Source organism: Sturnira hondurensis, unplaced genomic scaffold, assembly GCF_014824575.4.
Source record: "Sturnira hondurensis isolate 20B ecotype Veracruz unplaced genomic scaffold, ASM1482457v3 Scaffold0024758, whole genome shotgun sequence".
NCBI lineage: Eukaryota > Metazoa > Chordata > Mammalia > Chiroptera > Phyllostomidae > Sturnira > Sturnira hondurensis.
Window position 1 is genome coordinate 996,878 of NW_028097389.1, and position 20,656 is coordinate 1,017,533.

At 32.7% G+C, this 20,656-nt stretch overlaps 1 protein-coding gene across 1 annotated transcript in view; it reads right to left on the bottom strand.

Moving 5' to 3' along the window:
- KLHL1 (kelch like family member 1) overlaps positions 1-20,656 on the bottom strand; it is a 342,020-nt gene that overhangs the window by 66,817 nt on the left and 254,547 nt on the right. Inside the window, exon 6 of the mRNA XM_037038628.1 lies at positions 15,410-15,596. Within this exon, the coding sequence (XP_036894523.1) occupies positions 15,410-15,596 (187 nt within the window). The remainder of the gene's footprint in view (positions 1-15,409; positions 15,597-20,656) is intronic.

Sequence of the window (20,656 nt, forward strand, 5' to 3'; positions counted from 1 at the left end):
TACTTATATAAAAAGCATCATTGCACAGTAAATATTTTTCCAAGCACAAATAAAAGCTTTTACTTTTTAAATAATTTGTTATATTTTAAAGATGGTATGGTAAATATTTCATTACCATCATAATATTTCATTTGTGCCAAATAAGTAATCATCACAATTCTACATCTCACCCTGCTACAAATATAAACCACCTATAAAATGGTGATAGACTGATCCATAGCTACATAGAGAGATACAAATGCAAGTGTATCATTAAGCTTAAGGTTAGATTTTAAAGTAGATATATAAATACCAAAATCCAGCATTATGTTTGGTTTAAACTAACTAAAATCAAAAAATGCCAACTTTTGGCTCAAAGCCAGGGGAAACCAAAGTATGGAAAGTAATTTTAATTATTTGTATTTGTAACAGTCCAATTTAATAACTAAAAGCTATTACCTTTAAAATCTCAGGAAAATAAAAATTTCAGAAAGTTAGTAAATCAGATAAGCGAAATACAAAAATCAGTGTGATTTTTAATTTTTTTTAAATATTTTATTTATTTTTAGAGAGAGGGGATGGGAAGGAGAGAGAGAAGGAGAGAAATATCAATGTATGGTTGCCTCTCGTGCGTCCCCTGCCGGGAACTGGCCTGCAACCCAGGCATGTGCCCTGACTGGGAACCGAACCGGCAACCTTCTGCTTCGCAGGCCCGTGCTCAATCCACTGAGCTACACCAGCCAGGGCAGTGTGGTTTTTTAAATAAAATGAAAATCACCTAGATCATATAAAGAACTTATTGAAAATAGCCCAATAAAATAAAAATTAAAAACAAATCAGCAGGATAAATGCCATTTCTATATAAAGAAAACTTAAAACTCTTAAAATATATCAATTTGATGAATAAAAAGAATCATTAATTTTGAATGAGATGATTTATTATTTCATAAATAATAATTATATAATCATAATGTGGCTCTGTGGATTGAGAGCCAGCCTATAAACCAAAGGGTTTCCAGTTCAATTCCCAGTCTAGGGCACATACCTGGGTTGTTGGCCAGGTCCCCAGTAGGGGGTGCTCAAGAGGCAACCACACATTGACATGTCTCTCCCTCTCTTTTTCCCTTCCTCCCTCTCTCTAAAAATAAATAAAGAAAATCTTTAAAAAAATAAAACAATGATACTTGTACAAGGCATTTGTAAAATTATACTTGCATTTCTCTGGAAATTTGATTGTAAAATATTAGGAAATACATTTCTAAAAGCTAAACAATCTTTAAATACAAAGGAGTAGTGAGGCAAAATGGCCCACTAAATATTAAAAAGCACTGTATAACTATAGAGATTTTTAAACATTGCTTTATGAAGAAGAATTATAGTCATGTTAATGAGTCTGAAAAAAAAGCCAGAAATAAACCTAATACATATGATTATGATAAAATAAATATGACTGTTCCAATCAGTGGAAAATGCTTTGCCATTCAAAAAAAGAATGTTTATATACTTAATTATTCTTTGGAGAAAAATAAATAAATTGAATTTCTGCCTATTCTTTTTTTGCATTTATAGTAATTTATTTTTATTGTATTTTTTTCCCATTACCATTTAGTCCCCTTATACTCTCTCCCCCTGGCAATCACCACATTGGTGTCCATGTCCATGGGTCCTTTTTTTCTTTTTGCTCAATCTCCCCCTCCACTACCCTCTTCCCAACCTTAACTGTCATCTTGCTCTCTGAGTCTGGCTCTATGGTACTTGTTAGTTCAGTTTGTTCATTAGATTCCACATATGAGTGAAATTTACACCAGAATGACTTTAGATGAACCAATGACTAGAGCACAGAACACATGGCCATAGGACTGACTGTTTGGTTCTCTTTTCACAGCCCCACACAAATAGAGTCAGGGAGACCTTACCCTGCTCTGGTAACACTGTACTAAAACCCTAAATGTCTTAGAAGATGAAAAAGTAGTTGATTAATTTCTATTGTGAGATGGGCATAAAATCAAAACTCTGTGAGGGGGAGGCACAAGAACAAGAAGTTACCATAAATTATTTACACACACACATATATACACACATGCACACAGATATATATACACAGTCATACATAATTTATGTATAATTAATCATATAAATATATAATTACTAAATATAAAATTATATAATTACATAAATAAATACATAATTGACTATGCACAATTACTAACCATCTAGATATGAAATGTAGTTTCATCAAAAATACATAAAGAAACAAACAAAAACCCCCAAAGACTAACAACAGAAAAAAACAAAAGTGTTCTATATATGAAAGGATTGATTTCCCTGGTGTATAAAATGTGTCTTATAAATCAATATGCAGATAATTTATTATGGAATTGTACACTCCAAAGTGTGCAACTGCCAGGTTTCATTGATGTCACACAAACTGTTTTTGTTATATTAACAATGGCTGGAATTTTTCCAGGCAGACCTCATATTAATTGAAGGTTCTCTGTGATCTATTGCTACTTTTTCATTTAAAAATGAAGGCTTAAATAATTACCACATTCATGAACAGTATAATGGCTCCACTTATTTCTAAAACTTTTACTTACTTTATGTGAGTCTGTATTATAGAAGTAATCTAAGATAACTCTAAAAGTCTCTTTGCTTGCCAGCATAAAGCCACATTAAGCAGCATATTGGAGAATTCGGTCTGGTATACAAGAAATGAATGCACAAATACACAGAGGCTTATTCCCCTGAGGATCTGCAAAGGAGACTTAATTCAGAGAATGGATGTGTTTATTTTTATTTTCTGTATATTCAGAGGAACATTGATTAAAAAGAATGTACTGAGTACCTGAGGACTTATAATTAGGGCAGGCATTTTATCATAACACATTAACATATTATATAATACACATTCATCACAAGACCTACAGAATGTACAGTGATGTGGCCCAATTTCTCTGACTACTAAAGAACAAAATAAAGTTACTAATATACTAAAATTTGAGAAATTAGACCTACAAGTTTAACTCTGATCTATCTTCACAACAGGCACCAGGAACAGTTATAGCCAAGACAGTCACTGGCCTTTGTCTCTTTCTGGTGAAGATGAGGCTATGAAAGGAAACTGCTGATAGACTGTCTTCCTTCATTTTTTACTCAGAGGAGTCTTTTTTCACTCAATAAATTTGTGGCTTCCAAGAGCTGCAAGTTCTGTGCCTGCTGACTCACTGGGAATAATATAAACAACTAAAATTTAACTTAACAAATAAACATTTTTTCCCTGATTCTAAAGATTCTTGAAGAGGTAGATAGCTCACTTTTTTTAAAGTTTTTCCCTTGTGAATTTTGGGGAAGTATGGTTCTTCTCTAGAATATTTCTTAGTGGCCCAATAAGTAGACATCTATTCCAGAAAACAACTCTGTGTCTGAAGCAAACTGGGCTTAGGCTGGCATGATGTTATTCATGATTTTCAGTTGCTTCTGTTCCTTTGTGCAAACTGATGACCTTGAACTGGCAATCTGTAATGATATACTTCAAGTTCAAAACTAAGGTACTGAAGTGGAACCAAAATGACTGATTGGAGTTACTGAGGCAGACATCAAGTAGAACAGCATTCTAAAGGGCAAAGATGAAAGAGTAAGCTTCCTTTCATTGTAGTGCATTTCTTCAGAAAAAGTTATATAGTATTTTTAAGTTATTGCTTCCACCTAATTGCAAATGCTCAGGTTATTCTGACAGAATTCTAGGTGAATCGTTTTCTTAAGCCATGTGATGATTACTATGGAGTAAAATGCTTTAAAAATTATATAGTTGTAGAATTGCAGTTTGAAAAACTGTTCTTTAAAAGTTCTTGATAGGGAAGCTTGTCCAGTTCAAGGCAAAGAAATAAAAATCAGGTAAAAATGGTTAATTCTACCTATCTTATTTTGATTTTTGATTTTTACCTTTCAACAATACTGGTAATGATGCAGAGTTGTAGAGAAAAATTCAGGATAAATGATCTGGCCAAGTCCTTTGGCCAGAAAGAGTTATATATCAGGAGTTTTTCCCTAGGTTAGATAATTTTTAAATTTTAGATATAAGAAAATCTAAAGTACACATTAAATGCAAAAATACCATAATGTATGCTCATAATAAAAGGTTCAATTTAAGAGAATCAAGAAAATTGTTTCTATTTACAGTTAAAATTAAAGGTTTTCTGTTCTGTATGTTTTTTTTACCAATAGTCTCATTATTAGCTACATTAAAATTTCTGCTTTGAGTTCACACGAGAGATGTAAGGCTGTCTCATCAGACACCAGGTTTGGTGAAAATCAATAATTGACCTGTGGCTGTGACTAAGCTGTCAACAAGAAGACAATGCGAATATAGAGAAATAAAGGATGATTGTTAACTCTTCTGTTCACTCAGTCAATTATCCAATACTCTCTAAGGGAAGAGTCCCCGCTGCTGTGGCCTTGACATGTCATTCACCTGCTTGGTATGTCTGTAGGCTCCACTTAGTGTTCACAGCTATCATCCATAAAATGTTACTCATGACAATGTGATAGTGTAATTTCCTTAATATTTTTTTCTATTTTACATCCAGAAATATCAGTTTGAAAAATTCTCGGTTCTTAACTCTTTGCTTAATCTCTTTTTTTAAACTAAATAATTTCATAAATACCTTATTCTGAGCCGGGGAGCCCTTGGCTTGCCCGCTGTCGCACTGTGTGCAACTGCACAGCGGCTGCTCTGTATCAGTAAGAAAGCAGTGCTTCACAGAATCTTGGTTCACCTTCAGCCAAACAAAGGAGGGCTGCTTCTTCATAGGTTTGTACCTACAAGTAGGAGCTTACAGTGGCTCTCAGCATTATATCCTAGCATTCTAGTCCTGCTTCTCTGTATTAAGCAGCATAATTCTACAATGTATCCTCAAATATAGACATCCCTTGCTTTGATATCCATGAATTTCAGTTGCCATGATTCAGTTAAATAACCCCTGTCCCTCAACAAATTTCAATTGTTATAATAATTGAATTTCAGTTCATGAATTTCAGTTGCCGTGGTTTGGTTAAATAACACCTGTCCCTCCACAAATTTCAATTATTATAATACGGTATATTAACTGTGAGTAACTTTCATAAAGTGCGAACTTTGCTATTAGCTCTTAAGTCCACAAGTCACTCCTTGAATAATAGATGTATATCTTGATTAGCAATCAATCATGTCACTTCTTTCAAAGTCAGCAGGTGATTAATTGTTGCACTTCTGTTATTGAGTTCATGCACAGACTGTTGTATTGCCTTTTTGCCTTAGTCTAGTGATGGAAGTCATTTTACAAAATAAAATGGATAATCGAGGCAAGAATTGGCCAAGAAAGATGTAAGTGATAATGCTGGAAGTGAAGTAACAATAGAATCTCAGACTTCTAAACTCAGATGGCTGGGGATAGCCTCTGGAACTTTAAATAATCCCACCCTCTCCTTAGACTTCTGGGCTTCCTATACGAAGGCTTCAGTCTGAGCTTGCTCTCAGTACCTCAAGGAATGCCCTTTGACAAATGTGCAGAAGACCAGGTAATTACTTGTGGTGGGGTATCGTAAACAGGCACAGGGACTGTCCACTCTAGCTGCCATTAAATTAGAGTTGGGTGAAGGGAATGTGATATTGGCCCAGGAATTTCATAGAAATGTGATGTAGAGGTCTATTTTTTCTATACAGGGCTTGGAAATATTCCTGTAAAAATCCAAAGAGTGGAAAATAGTCATTGGGGACTCACATATGGGTCTCTTTGTTGCAATGTGGTCATTATAGTGTGAAAGGAGTGATAAACAATGGGTAAACAAATGAGTGACTCCTAATACAACTTTATGGTCATTGAAATTTGTATTTTATGAAATGCATATATTCACTAAATGCATCATGAAATATTATTCTCTATTTGATTTTTGCAACCATTATAATGTAAAAACCAAAGCCATATAAAACAGATGGCAGGCTAGATATGGCCTTAGGGCCTCAGTTTTCCAACCCTTATTCTTCAAATACCAATAAAATATAAATATTCAAAGAAAATGGCACTTAAAGTATGTTTATGGGTCAAAATAAAGTCAAAAGGTTTTCAATTTAAAACAAGACAGGTTGAGTTCCCAGATGTAAATTTGTATGTAATATTTCAGTTACCAGAGTGGCCTTTCCCAGTCAACCTTTATAAATGGCAACACCATACCCTCATCCTGACTCCCCATGACCATTTCTTTATATTTCACTCTAAATTGTCATCACATGAGCTATAATCATTTCACTGTTTGCTGATCCTTTCCTGAAGATAATTTAAGCTACAACAGGCCAGGAACTGTTTCTGTTTAGTTTACTGGCACCAAGAACGCTGACTGGGAACTAATAGGTACTCAACAAAAGAGTAAGCTGATAAATGGGGGCCCAAGAAGTGCTGAGAAACCAGCAGGAGAAAGGATACAATTATGACCTAACTTCATAATTAATATTTTTAATTATTAAGGCACAGATTAAAAAAAAACAAAATCTATTCGTTCTAATTCAGGAGAAAAGCAATGTTAGCAGAATTATTGGAATGGCACATTTTCTAATCAACATGTGAGCACCTAAAAATGATTTTAATCTAACAGAATTATAATTAGTTAGACTGCCAAATACATGAATCCATCATTTACTTGTGCCCATTATGTAGAGGCAGACATTGGCATTGGTCACCTATGAGATTTCTGTAAAGATTTCAATTGAAAGGAAATTATATACATATATATATATAATTATGTACAATGAAAATACCTCCAACTAAAACCATATGATAACAGACCAAATAAAGACTAAGAATAGTATATTACCTAAAAAGATACATTTGTGTATATTTGTTCTAAAATACACTTCATATCCTTATAATAAATAATAGCTGTTTTAAAATCTTTATATGATAAAAATTAAATTAATACTGAATTTTTAGATTTTGATCTATATAACACTTAGAAAACAGAGCTAATATTTAAGATTAAATTATAGACATGTAGTAAAAAGCAAAATCTTTTTATAAGTGAACTTCTATTATTCATAAACAATAGCTAAAATTGATAATATTCCAGATGTCCATCAACAAGAAAATGAATAAACAAATTATTATTAAACAAGTAGAAAGAATAAACTCTTGATAAACACAATATGAATGAATCAGCAAAATACGTGTTGATTGATACCAACTTAGATAAGATAACACAAAATGTGTGTTTACATTCAAATGAAGTTCAAGAATAGGCCAAACTAATTTAAATTGGAAAAAAAAAGTTAGAGAAGCTCTCTTGGGAGATGTTAGAGCCAGAAACTGAATAGAAAGGGTATTAAGGAACTTTCTGGAGTAATGGCAGTGTTATCTATCATGTGAAGTGTTTGAATTATATATATAATGTATATGTGTGTGCATATATGTGTGTATTTATCTATATCTATATCATCTATATCTATATCTATCTATACCTATTTCTCAAAACCCATAAAAGTACACTTAAGATTTCTTCATTTCTGCATTTCTACCTTGGCCATGTGACTCTGTTGACTGGGCATCACCCTGCCAAGTAAAAGGTCACAGGTTAATTTCCCGTCAAGGTAAATACCCAGGTTGCAGGTTCAATCCCCAGACAGGTAACTATGAGAAGGCAGCCAACTGATGTTTGTTGTCGCCCCCCACCCCTCTTTCTCCCTTCCTAAAAGCAATGAAAAAATGTACTCAGTGAAGATTTAAAAATGTGCATTTCACTGTATGCAAATTTTATCTAAAAGTTCTAGATAATTTTGAAATTAGTTAATAATATAAGTTGTCTATTCGCTGTTGTATATTTACCAAGATTTCAGTACATGTTCATAATTGGAGTGACAGAAAATATTTTAAATTTTTTATTTTATTTTATTTTTTTAAGATTTTATTTATTTACCTTTAGAGGGGAAGGGGAGAGGGAGAGAAACATCAATGTATGGTTGCTTTTTGTGTGTCCCCTGCTGGGATTTGGGAGTTGGCCTGCAGGGAACCACCTTGCAACCCAGGCATGTGCCCTGACTGGGAATCAAACCGTGATCCTCTGGTTCGCAGAGAAAATATTTTAAAATATTTTTATTATATTATTACAGTTGCGCCATTTTTTCTCCCCTTTATTCGTCTCCACCCTGCATCGGGTCTCCCACCAGCATTCCCCGTCCCCACTTAGTTCATGTCCAGTTGTTGATAGTTATGAGTTTGTTGTCATTTTATTGTTCATAGTTTTTGATCTTCTATTTCTGAGATAAGTCCCTTTAACATTTCATATAATAAGGGCTTGGTGATGATGAACTCCTTTAACTTGACCTTATCTGAGAAGCACTTTACCTGCCCTTCCATTCTAAATGATAGCTTTGCTGGATAGAGTAATCTTGGATGTAGGTCCTTGATTTTCATGATTCAGATATTTCTTTCTTGCCCCTTCTTGTCTGTAAGGTTTCTTTTGAGAAATCAGGTAGTAGTCTTTTGAGAACTCCTTTGTAGGTAACTCTCTCCTCTTGCTGCTTTTAAGATTCTCTCCTTATCTTTAATCTTGGGTAACTTAATTATGATGTGCCTTGTCTTACTCCTTGGGTCCAAGTTTTTAAAACTCTCTGGGCTTTTTTCTTATATAATTCATTATATTCAACATTCTTGAATATTGTTTATATTGGTATAAAAGGCATTTACCTTACATAATATGGTGATTATTTATAGGAATGCTATTTACATGAATATATTATTGTCTCAGGTGACTACTGAGTTCCCTGATAGTCTCTGGTATCAAACATATTAGAATGCATTGTAATATTAATAGGTTAGTCTCTTTATCTAATTTAGCTATCACAAATTTTACAGAAACAGAATGTAATACTAAGAAAGGGTAAAGTCAACTAGAATTTTAAATAACATTCTTGGATCATTCAGGCATTTCTCTGATTCCAAAGACTGTTTTCTCCACTAGGAACATCACCTGCTTTCACAGACCTCTGGAGTTCAAATCAGAATCGACCCTGTTAAGCCTTTCACTAAAGTCTGCTTGTGTCTTCTCTCCAGTGACATGCTTTCATTTCCCCACTGCCTATATTCCAGCTGTGAGGGATCTCTCTCTGTTTTTGAAGATGTCATACTCCTACAACTGTTAGCCTTCACATCTGATGTACCCCTTGTATGCAATTGGCCAGGAAAACCACTCTACCATTCCAATAATGTGCTAAACTAATGCCCAGTAATTATTTAGATTAAATCATAGAAGAAAGAAAGAAAACATAGTCATAGAAGAAGAAAAACATAGAAGAAGAAAACATAGGCAGCAAAAATCTTAGACATGGCTCATAGCAATATTTTATATTTATATCTATAACTTAAGGAACAGAAAAGACAAAATAAACAAGTGGGGCTACATCAAACTAAAATGTTTTTGCATAGCAAAGGAAATCATCAACAGAATAAACAGATGACCCACAGAATGAGAGAACATATTCGCCAATATATCCAATAAGAGGTTAATACCCAAAATTTGTAAACAATTTGAAAAACTCAACAACAAAAAATTCAAACAACCTAATTAAAAAATTAACAAAGGATTTGAATAGACAGTTCTCCAAGGAAGACATTCAAATGGCTAATAGACATATGGAAGATGCTCAACTTCATTGATCATCAGAGAAAAGCAAACTAAAACAATAAGATACAATCCCATACCTGTCAGAATGGCTATGGTCGATAAATCAACAAACAACAAGTACTGGCTAGAATGTGGAGAAAGGGGAACCCTCCTACATTGTTGGTGGGAATGAAGACTGGTGCAGCCACTGCAGAAAGCAGTATGGAGAAACCTTAAAAAAATCAGAAATGGATCTGCCTTTTGACCCAGCAATCCCACTTTTGGGAATATAACCAAAGGAACCCAAATCACTAATTTAAAAAAAAACCCATAAGCAACTCTATGTTCACCGCAACATTATTTATAATCAGCAAGATAAGAAGCAGCCCAAGAGCCTATCAGTAGATGAATGGATGAAACAACTATGAAACATCTACACAGTAAAATACTACTCAGTTGTAAAAAAAAAAAGGAAAGAAAGAAAGTTTTACCCTTTGGGACAGTATGGATGGGCCTAGAGAACATTATGTTAAGTGAAATGAGCCAGGCAAAAAAAGATGATTATCATATGATTTCACTTATATGTGGAATCTGATGAACAAACTGAACTAACAGGCAACATAGAGACAGACTTGTAGGTAGCAGGGTGACAGTTAAGGGCAGGGGGAGGATAGGAGATGGAAGGGTTGAGGAAAAAGGAGAAAGGAGTCGTGTACATGGACGACAGTGTGGTGACTGTAGGGGGCTGGGGGCATAAGGGAACCTAATGGAAGTAAAAAATGCGATACAAAATTATATTTTGTAATGCAAATACAAATGCAATACAAAATTATATTCAAACATTTCCCTTGTATTCCCTTATTTTTCTAGACTAGACTAGGTTCACTCCCAAACACTGTACTGATTGCTATTGCAATTCCCTTCTTGTAACACTCATTTTGCTCATAAATATTTGGCTTACTATTTGTTTTCACAGATTAACTTGGCAGCTTTGTGAAATAGAGGTCATATTTAAAGTGCTCACCATGGTCACAAGCTCTTAGCAGAGATCTTAGCCCAAAATAGATGTGCAAAAGATTTGCGTCATTATTGAATGCATACACATGTGAATATAAGAAGAAATGAGAGGTGAGAAGAGGGCACTGCTCTGAATTTTCATAATATTTACAGAAAATTGTACCCGTAGTTTATCAGTCTTATGTGCCAGCATCTGGATCCCAGAGCTAAAGAAGAAACCAAAGGAAGTTTACATAGCCCTTTCTAAGGCATAATATAAACATACAAATAATTTCAAAAAATCACACTATTTTATATCATAGGATATTGCATTGTATTTATTGTTCTTTAAATTAGTCACGCAAAGTTAATTTTTTGCTGATACATTTTAAAAAATATTTTCATTACATTTGACTCAATACTCTTCAAGAAAAGAGAACACAATTTTAAGATAGGATCGTAATGCTTATGTAGAGATAACAGAAGTTAATAGGTTTGGAAATACTCTGTATGGAGGACAAGCACAATGGAAAATCAAGGGATCACCTTGGAAATGCCTGTTACTCTTTAATTACCTGAGATACTGGGTTTTGATCATTTTACTTCACCAAAGAAATAAGTTTTCTGAGGCTTGGTATTAGGTGTTAGATTTTTACTTAAATTTATGAAATGTATTTAATATCCAATTCTTACAGGGCTAAGGATGTGGTAAGAATTCTTAAAATTTCCTTCAACTAATTTTTTTTTGTTTTATCTCTGATTTAATCAGGAAAACTTTTTAAACCTCCTGCATTATAACACTCTTTTAAGACTCTATCTTTCTGGCTCTGGCTGGTGTGCCTCAGTGGACTGAGCATGGGCCTGCAAACAAGAAGATCGCGGTTCAATTCCCAGTTGGGGCACAGGCCAGTTGCTAGTAGGGGATGCATGAGAGGCAACCATACCTTGATGTTTCTCTTCCTCTCTCCTTCCCTTCCCCTCTAACAGTAAATAAATAAATGAAATCTTTTTTGTTAAAAAGACCCTACATTACTGTATGAGTGTATCAATAAATTATTAGTATTATTTAACTCTAAAGTGGAAGATATTCATAATTCCTAAGAAAGTTCATTTTTAAAGAATTTCTTCAATCTCAAAAAACCACTGTGCACTACTAAAGAAATTCAAATTCTGGCAAGCATTTTAACTAATCAGACTCCATATTCTCATATTCTTTTCAGTTATAGCAATTGTATTAAATTCATTAAGTTTAAAAAATCAAATTAGTTATGTGCTTTAGTTCTTTAATAGTATAGTGATTTTTGTACTAATATTAAATTATTGTTTATTTTTCAGTGTAGTCACAAGCTGAGAAGATTTAATCAATGTTTCTATTCACTTATTTATTTTTAGAAGTTACATGGGCACAATCCAATGTACAAATGATGTATTATAGAGGATGTGCATTGGAAACATAATTTTATTAGCCAATGTCATCCCAATAAATTCATTAAAATTTAAAAACATTATAAACAGTTACCAAAACTGTTATGGGAAGATTTACAAATGGAATTTATTTTACCTTGGAATTCTTTCTGTAGAGTGCAGTGTTCTTTAAAAACAAATGCCATTCACTGCTTCGTAAAGCATGCCATTTGCCACTGTGCTCTGCATCTGAGACAAATGCAGCCTGGTACTGAATGTGAACTGTGGTTGAGAAAAGTGCCACTCATTTGCCCTTCAAATTTGATAAGCATGTATAAAACTGTTGCTAATTTACAAAATGGGAGACTTTAATGAATGTGTTTACTGAAAGCCACTGGACATCAGGGTATTTACTTTTACAAGTAAAATCGGATAAAATGAAAATGTTACTATGTTACAATAAACTTTGCATGCTTCTACTCCAAAAGATGACCAGTTATGTCACATGGCAGGCTATCTGGTTATTTTTTACTCTCATAAAGAAAACATGGGCCCTGGCTGGTGTAGCTCAGTAGATCGAGCCTGGGCTGTGAACCACAGGGTCTCAGTGCGATTCCCAATCAGGGTATATGCCTGGGTTATGGGCCAGGTCCTCAGTGGGGGCCATGTGAGAGGCAACCACACATTGATGTTTTTCTCTCTCTCTTTCTCTTTCCCTTCCCCTCTCTCTAAAAATAAAAAAATAATAATAAAATATTTTTCAAAAATGGATACAGATTAACAGTTGCTTTTCTTAGTTTGAAAAAAACTTCTTTGGCATTTTAGTATAATTTCTAGCAACTTTTTGGTCATATTTGTATGCATTTTTTTCACCACTTTAAAAAAGAGGGTTTTAGCCCTGGCTGGTGAAGCTCAGTGGATTGAGCACAGGCCTGTGGACCAGAGGATCGCAGTTTGATTCCCAGTCAGGGCACATGCCTGGGTTGCAGGCCGGTTCCCTGCAGGCGAACTTCCAGCAGGGGACGCAGGAAAGGCAACCATACATTAATGTTTAAAAAATAAATAAGTAAATAAATACGAGGGTTTTAAATCACTATATTTTTCTTTGAAAAATTCTGATATGTTCTTGTAGAGTAGCAATTTTCAACCTTTTTTAAATCTCACAGTACACATAAACTAACTAATAAAATTGTTTGGCACACTAAAATATTTTTGACTATCTGACAAAAATTAGTTATAATTTTGATCCATTTGTGGCAGATGGCTATTGTGTTTGCTGTTTTTAGTTTGTTTGTTTTTGAAGGAAAAGAATCAATGATCCTGATCAAATAGTCAGGCACTGCGTGTTTTTAAAATTCAGGTAGCACACCAGTGTGACTTCTCCAGCATATCAGTTAAAATTGCTGTCTTAGAGCAATAATACACATTTGGGAGAGAGAAATGGAGGAGAGAGGAGGGTAGGGAAAGAGTGAGAGGAAAAGATAGAAAGATTAATGCCATTTTTCTGGTTCTTCTTTTTTTAAGATTTTATTTATTCATTTCTAGACAGAGGAGAAGGGAGGGAGAAAGAGAAGGAGAGAAACATTAGTGTGTGGTTGTCTCTCAAATGGCCCCAACGGGGGACCTGGCCTGCAACCTATGCATGTGCCCCTGACTGGGAATCGAACCAGCAACCCTTCAGTTCTCAGTCTGGCGCTTAGTCCACTGAACTACACCGGCCAGGGTCATTTTCCTGTTTCAAAAGCAGCACATTTTTTATACTCTTAAAACTTACAGTTATGCTAGTGCTCATTTAATGTGATAAATACAAGAAATGAATATCCCAGTAAATAGGAGTTAGACTTTTCAAAAAATTAAACTATTAAAAGCATCTAATAGCTACAAGGTATGAGAGGGGGCCCCCAAAATAAGGATTATCTTCTGGAGTGTGAGTCTCTTGTAGTACAGGCTTCCCTTGCTATGTGAGTGTTATATGAACTGATCTGTATCAGTGTTTCAGCTGGTGGTGTTGTAAGAGGCTGCATTTGGCTTCCATGTATTTTTTATGAAGACTCTTTCCATTTACCCATTTCCTGATGCATGATTATGAATACAATGGCCCACACCATGCTGAGTGTTCAGCAATTTTTGACCAAAACCAACATGGCCTCCATATCTCACCCTCCCTATTCACCTGATCTTTTCCCAAGCAACTTTGTTTTCTTTCCCTGGATGAAAAAAAAGTCCTCAAAGTGAAACGTTTTGCTGCTGTAGAACAGGTGAAACACAGAGCAGCAAAGCACTAAAAGGCATCAAAATCGATCAATTTAACAACTGTTTGAAGCACTGGAAGAAAGGTCTCCATAGGTATATTATATTAAACAGGCGACTTTGGTGGTAACTGAAGTTTAAACATGTAAGAAGAAATATAGCATTTTTTAATGAATAAGTTCCATTTTGGGGTCCCATCTTATATGATGGGTCCTCAATCATTTTGCTTATCAAGACCAAAATGGAAATGAGTCATTTTTATTATGATATTAAATCGCTTTTTATTTACATAAATTATTAGCTACTATTTGGGATTTTACTTTAAGGTGGCTGAAATTGGTTTTCTTGCTTCTCTTTCATAACAAAGCTCCTTTAGTGAGTCAAATAAGTGATCACACTCTGTTGTCGCCGACTGGATTTTTTTACATGAGCATTAAATATATTATGGATAATTATATCACTTATTAGACTCAAAGATATGATATATATTACCTGTCTTCTGCACTTGTCTAAGAAAAGTAAGACCCACTTAAGAAAGGCTGAAGAAAAATAATATTAATAGAGATTTTTTTCCACCAAGAAATGTAAGGACAAAATCATGGAGTGAATGTGTGCAATTTTTAAACAAAACATTCACTTTCTTTTGAAGGGCAAATTTGTAAAAACAATTAAATTCATAAATTATAACTTCCACAATTTTTATGCTCATTTACAATGGTCTATTTACTAGACTGGTGTCTGTATGAAATTTTAAACTCCTCACAAACAGAAAGTCTCTTCCTAATATTACTTTCAGCAAGAAAATATCTGACATATTCCTTTTCCATTACAAGGAATAGAAATAGAGCTCTCATTATATCTAAAAATCATCTGGCCAGTGTTTTCCAAGCGCTTTAAATCTCCCTTTTAATTTCCTGTGAAATCTTATAGATGATACATAAGAGATAAGGGGTTTAAAGATGAATAAGAAGCACAGACAGCAACTACAGACTGAAAATCAGAGGCGTTTCTTTCATTATTCCCTTAATCTTAAATCTTAATGGATAAAATTAAGTTTCTGTGATGCTTGTTGGCACTCTACAGATTCCGATATTAAAACTGCATTGTGGTAGGATGCAGCACGTGTGTTTCGTATAGATCTAAAACTATGTACCTTTGTTATTATCCATTCCTCCTACAGCATACAGAGTTCCCACCGTGGATTTTCTAGGTTTCGTTCTTGGGCTTTGCATTAATGTTCTTCTTTCTGGCAATAGATGATATTTCATTGCTTCCAGAATCAACTTTTGGCATTCCAAATCATTCTTAAATAATGCATGGTTTTCTAGGTCAGCCAATATCTGTAAATAACACACAATCACTGTTAATAATGTTTTATAAAAATAAACATATGATATCAGTAGTTAAAATTAGAAGCTTAAAGTCTATGAAATTACCCCTTTATTGAGAGGTTTACAGAATGAAATAAGAACTAATTATATTGACAAATGCCCTGGCTGGCATAGCTCAGTGGATTGTGCATGGGCCTGTGAAGCAAAGGGTCACCGGTTCGATTCCCGGTCAGGGCACTTGCCTGGGTTGCAGGCCAGGTCCCCAGTAGGGGACACATGAGGGGCAACCACACATTAATGTTTCTCTCCCACTCTTCCTCCTTCCCTTCCCCTCTATCTAAAAAATAAATAAGTAAAATATTTAAAAAATAAATAAAATATGGAAAAAAGAATTAATTATATTGACAAATAAATATAAGTAAAATGCATGCCTTCTAAGAAAACCAAAATAGAAATTATTTTCAACTCAATACTATTTATTATTTTACTAAATATAGTATAAAGGAAATTCTAGAGATTTTTCCCATTTTTTTCTTTTGTGAAAGTACTTTATAAATCAAGTATAGTTGCCTGTGTTGACCATAAATAAACATGTTAGGTGAAGAAAATTTAAAAAGTTACCTTCAACAAATTAGGTCATAATCCTGTCATAAATACAGGGTAGGGCTAAAAGTAGGTTTATAGTTGTTAGTACAGAAAATAATAATCAATAGATAACAATATAACAATAAACTATTTCATATACTTACAACTGTAAACTTACTTTTACCCACCCTGTGTTTATGTACTTACTTTAACATCTTCTAGATATAGTTTAAGAGCTTTCAGATTAGGAAAAAAAACTCAATAAAAATGAAAGCAAGGCAAATAGAGTCTCCAATAATGGGACCAAGAATTTTTTTTTTTTTCAAAACTCCAGCCTCTGAGAGGACAATCGAGTCAGAGTAGCCGTTTGAAGCTACAGTATGTCTCTCTTGATTACATCAGGTTTTCCTCCCCACAAATTCTCCTGTGTGCATTTCTTTGAACACATCTATAGTATGCTTTATTTTCTTCTTCCTCTGTTGCTGTTTCCATTCTCTTTTTTCTCGATTCTTTCTGTATCACATTCTCTTTCTTTATGAATGAATGTATTACTTTGAGTGACCGGAATCTGTCACATAGATTTAGAAAATGAGTAACAAATAAGGAAAACTCAACATTGGCTCACTGACTGTTTCTCCTACATTGGTAAGAAATTGTACCACATTTCAATGCTAATGTCTATTGAGCAAATAAAATATTATATGATGGCAGCATATAATTAAGTAATTAATTTTAATGTTATGATTTTAACCTTAATTACATAAATTTATTTAATCATTGTATCACATAAACTACCATTTGGAGGTACCAGAAAAAGAATATAAGAAACATATAAGTTGTGGGAAAAATAAAAAGAATTATGCTGAGACTGAATAGAAACATATAATATATTAGAGTTAAAAGATGCTTAGACTATGGAAGGGAAGATGTTTAATTAAGTCCAGACTATGTTCTCCTTTTTGTATACTAAGCTAAGCTGCCTTCTTACTCATTTACATTCTGAATATTAAATAAGAAAAAAAGAATAGACAACGGTGTAGTGATTAAGAAAAAAACAACTCATAGACACAGACAACAGGATAGTGATTACCAAGGGGAAAGGGGGATGGGGTGACGTGGAAAAGGGTAAAGGTGGAATTAACGGTGATAGAAGGAGACTAGACTTGGCATAATGAATACACAACACAACATAGCAATGATGTATTATAGAACTCTACATCTGAATACTACATAATTTTATTAACCACTAGCCCCAAAACTCAATACATTTTTTAAACACTTTCAAAAAAGAAAAAGAGAAGAAAATATAGGATGAAATAAGATAAGGACTCTCCAGCATACTGTTGTTAATGATTTTACTCTTCTAGTAACATTGTTACTTTTAACCACCAACGAGAATATCAGTTTCCAACAAGGACCCAGCGATCTTTATAAACTTAAAAAATGTTACAGAGAGACATATATTTTTTAAAGTGACTCCTGGGTATTTGCATGTCAAAATATAAAGTACTTAGATTTTCTTAAATCTAGACACTTTTCTTTCCTTAAAAAGAAAAATAAAGGGCCTTTACAATGATACATTTATATATATATGTTTGAAGTTGGCTCCCATCAATTTACTTTTTTTTCTCTACTTTTCAACTTTTATGGAAAAATTTGGGATTAGTTGATCATAAGAAAAAGAACAAAAAACCCTGTCCTTTTATTAGGAGCACATTCTAGAAATATCCAGGTAAATGGTTGACAAATTATAAATAAAAAAGAAAAATTAGAAAAACATAAAGATATGTGCTCCTTCTCCATATTTTTCCTTGTAAAACTGTAATTCACAATTAAAATGCTTAACTGGGAGTTTTGGTAATAACTTCAGTTTTAGATAAAGAGATTTGTGACAGCTGTAAATATATTTACATTTTGATATATGAATACAAATGGTCACTTACAATAATAAGATTTTACATACTATTCTTGATAGTTAGATAACTATTTAACTAATTAGATTTGATTAGTTTTAGCTTAAAATGAGCTGTATGCCTTCTTGACATTATTACCCAGAAAAATTTTAGCACAATATTTTAATGTATATAACATAAATTTAATTCCTAATATTTTAAACTTTAGAAAATGTGTATGTTAGTTGTATGGACTCAATAAGCAATGATCAATTTAATACGACAGTCAATAGTTTACAAATACAAAAATACATAATTGTTGAAATGAAAGTTCACTAAATTAATTCTTCTATAATACTTTTATCTTGTGACTTCTTGCAGTACTACAAAAAAAACCCCATTGTGTTGGCTTACATTATAAGTTTTACTTCCTTGTATGACTTTAAGATAATAGACAACCATTAAATTGATTAATTAATAATAATTTTTATTATAAGTTAAAATTTACTAGCATTAGTCACTATTTCTAAATTTCTCTGGTTTCTTATATCTATATAAATATAAATAAAAATATGCAACATATTTAAATGTTAGTTTATATGATAAAATTTGTTGAAATGAAATAAAATGTGTTTTCTTTGACATAAAATAGGATTTGTTTTCCTGTGTCTAGTTTCCTGTGCTTGAAAAACAAATGTCATTCAGGCTAAATTATACCATTAATACAAAAAAACAACAACAATAACACAGAAAACTAAGAATATGCATATAAGATAAAATATTATTGTTTGTTTCTTAAGAAAGATGTTATATTTTAATAAATTCAATAACATGACACATGCATTCAAGATAAAACTAAAGTTCTATATTTCAATGTCTCTGGTTGTATTTTCCTCACTTGCTTGTTTTGTTGATTAGGTTCCACTTATAGGTGAGCTCATATGGTGTTATCTTTCACCACCTCGCTTATATCACTTAGCATAATGCTTTCCTTATGGGAAGTATTATGGGCTCAAGGGTGGGAGGCAAGGATGGGTGGGGCAGAGGGTGCATGCTGGGGTGAACATAGAGACAACTGTACTTGAACAACAATAAGAATAAATAAGTAAATAAAATAAAGTTAAAAACATAATTTTATGATATATTTAAATAGCTAAATATATATGTCTAAACACATACATGAAAAGATATATAAGGGTACTTCAAATTGTATATAGTTTATAAGTATTTATGAAAAATACAAGATATCCTGTAAAAATAAAGTATCAGTGTACAGTCACCTCTAAATACCTANTAAAATATTATTGTTTGTTTCTTAAGAAAGATGTTATATTTTAATAAATTCAATAACACGACACATGCATTCAAGATAAAACTAAAGTTCTATATTTCAATGTCTCTGGTTGTATTTTCCTCACTTGCTTGTTTTGTTGATTAGGTTCCACTTATAGGTGAGCTCATATGGTGTTATCTTTCACCACCTCGCTTATATCACTTAGCATAATGCTTTCCTTATGGGAAGTATATGGGCTCAAGGGTGGGAGGCAGGGATGGGTGGGGCAGAGGGTGCATGGTGGGGTGAAAATAGAGACAACTGTACTTGAACACCAATAAAAATAAATAAGTAAATAAAATAAAGTTTAAAACATAATTTTATGATATATTTAAATAGCTAAATATATATGTCTAAACACATACATGAAAAGATATATAAGGGTACTTCAAATTGTATATAGTTTATAAATATTTATGAAAAATACAAGATATCCTGTAAAAATAAAGTATCAGTGTACAGTCACCTCTAAATACCTAGGTGTGTAATACTTTTAAGTAATGTTTAAAGAAAAATTAATTGCTCCATCCCCACAGAAGTTGCTTAATGAAAATATATTATAAATTATTTCAAAGTATGACAGGGAAGATATACAAAGTTGAAATTTTAATATTTCTATAAAATGACCAAGATATTGTATATTAAAGTAATATTTTTCATTTTACTAAGAAACCATTGTGTAATAAACAATGTCATACTATTAATCATTTGACCAAGTTCTTTATTTTGAAAGATATTGAATTCTTCATAAAAACTGTTACTTATTATTGTATTATTGTGTGATTTCAAATTATTACTTGTATATATGTCTTGATTATAATAGTATGATTTGTATCTGTATTTCATCTGTCTGACAACATCTTTAGGATTATTTTTCCATTTCAAAGTAATGCACAAATTCAAAATAATATGAACGTTAAGCTGACTTTTAAATTTGTCTTTAGATTTTCTGTAATAACCTATGATTAACACAAATGTTGCTCCTTCATATACAATGAAAGGCAGTGTTTTTTAATTATTCAATTTTTAATGAAACCAAAACTATTGTGACAGCTTTTCTCCTTATCAAACTTAGAAAAATTAATATTTCAATATTAATATGATCAATATTTTATATATCAAATATATATCAACATAACATGCAACATGTAAGTAGCATATTATTTACAAATATACTCATTTATTGTATATGTATTTGGGCAATAGTTGTCCACAAATTATATTTTGTTTTTAAAATCCTACTTAAGGATACTCTATGC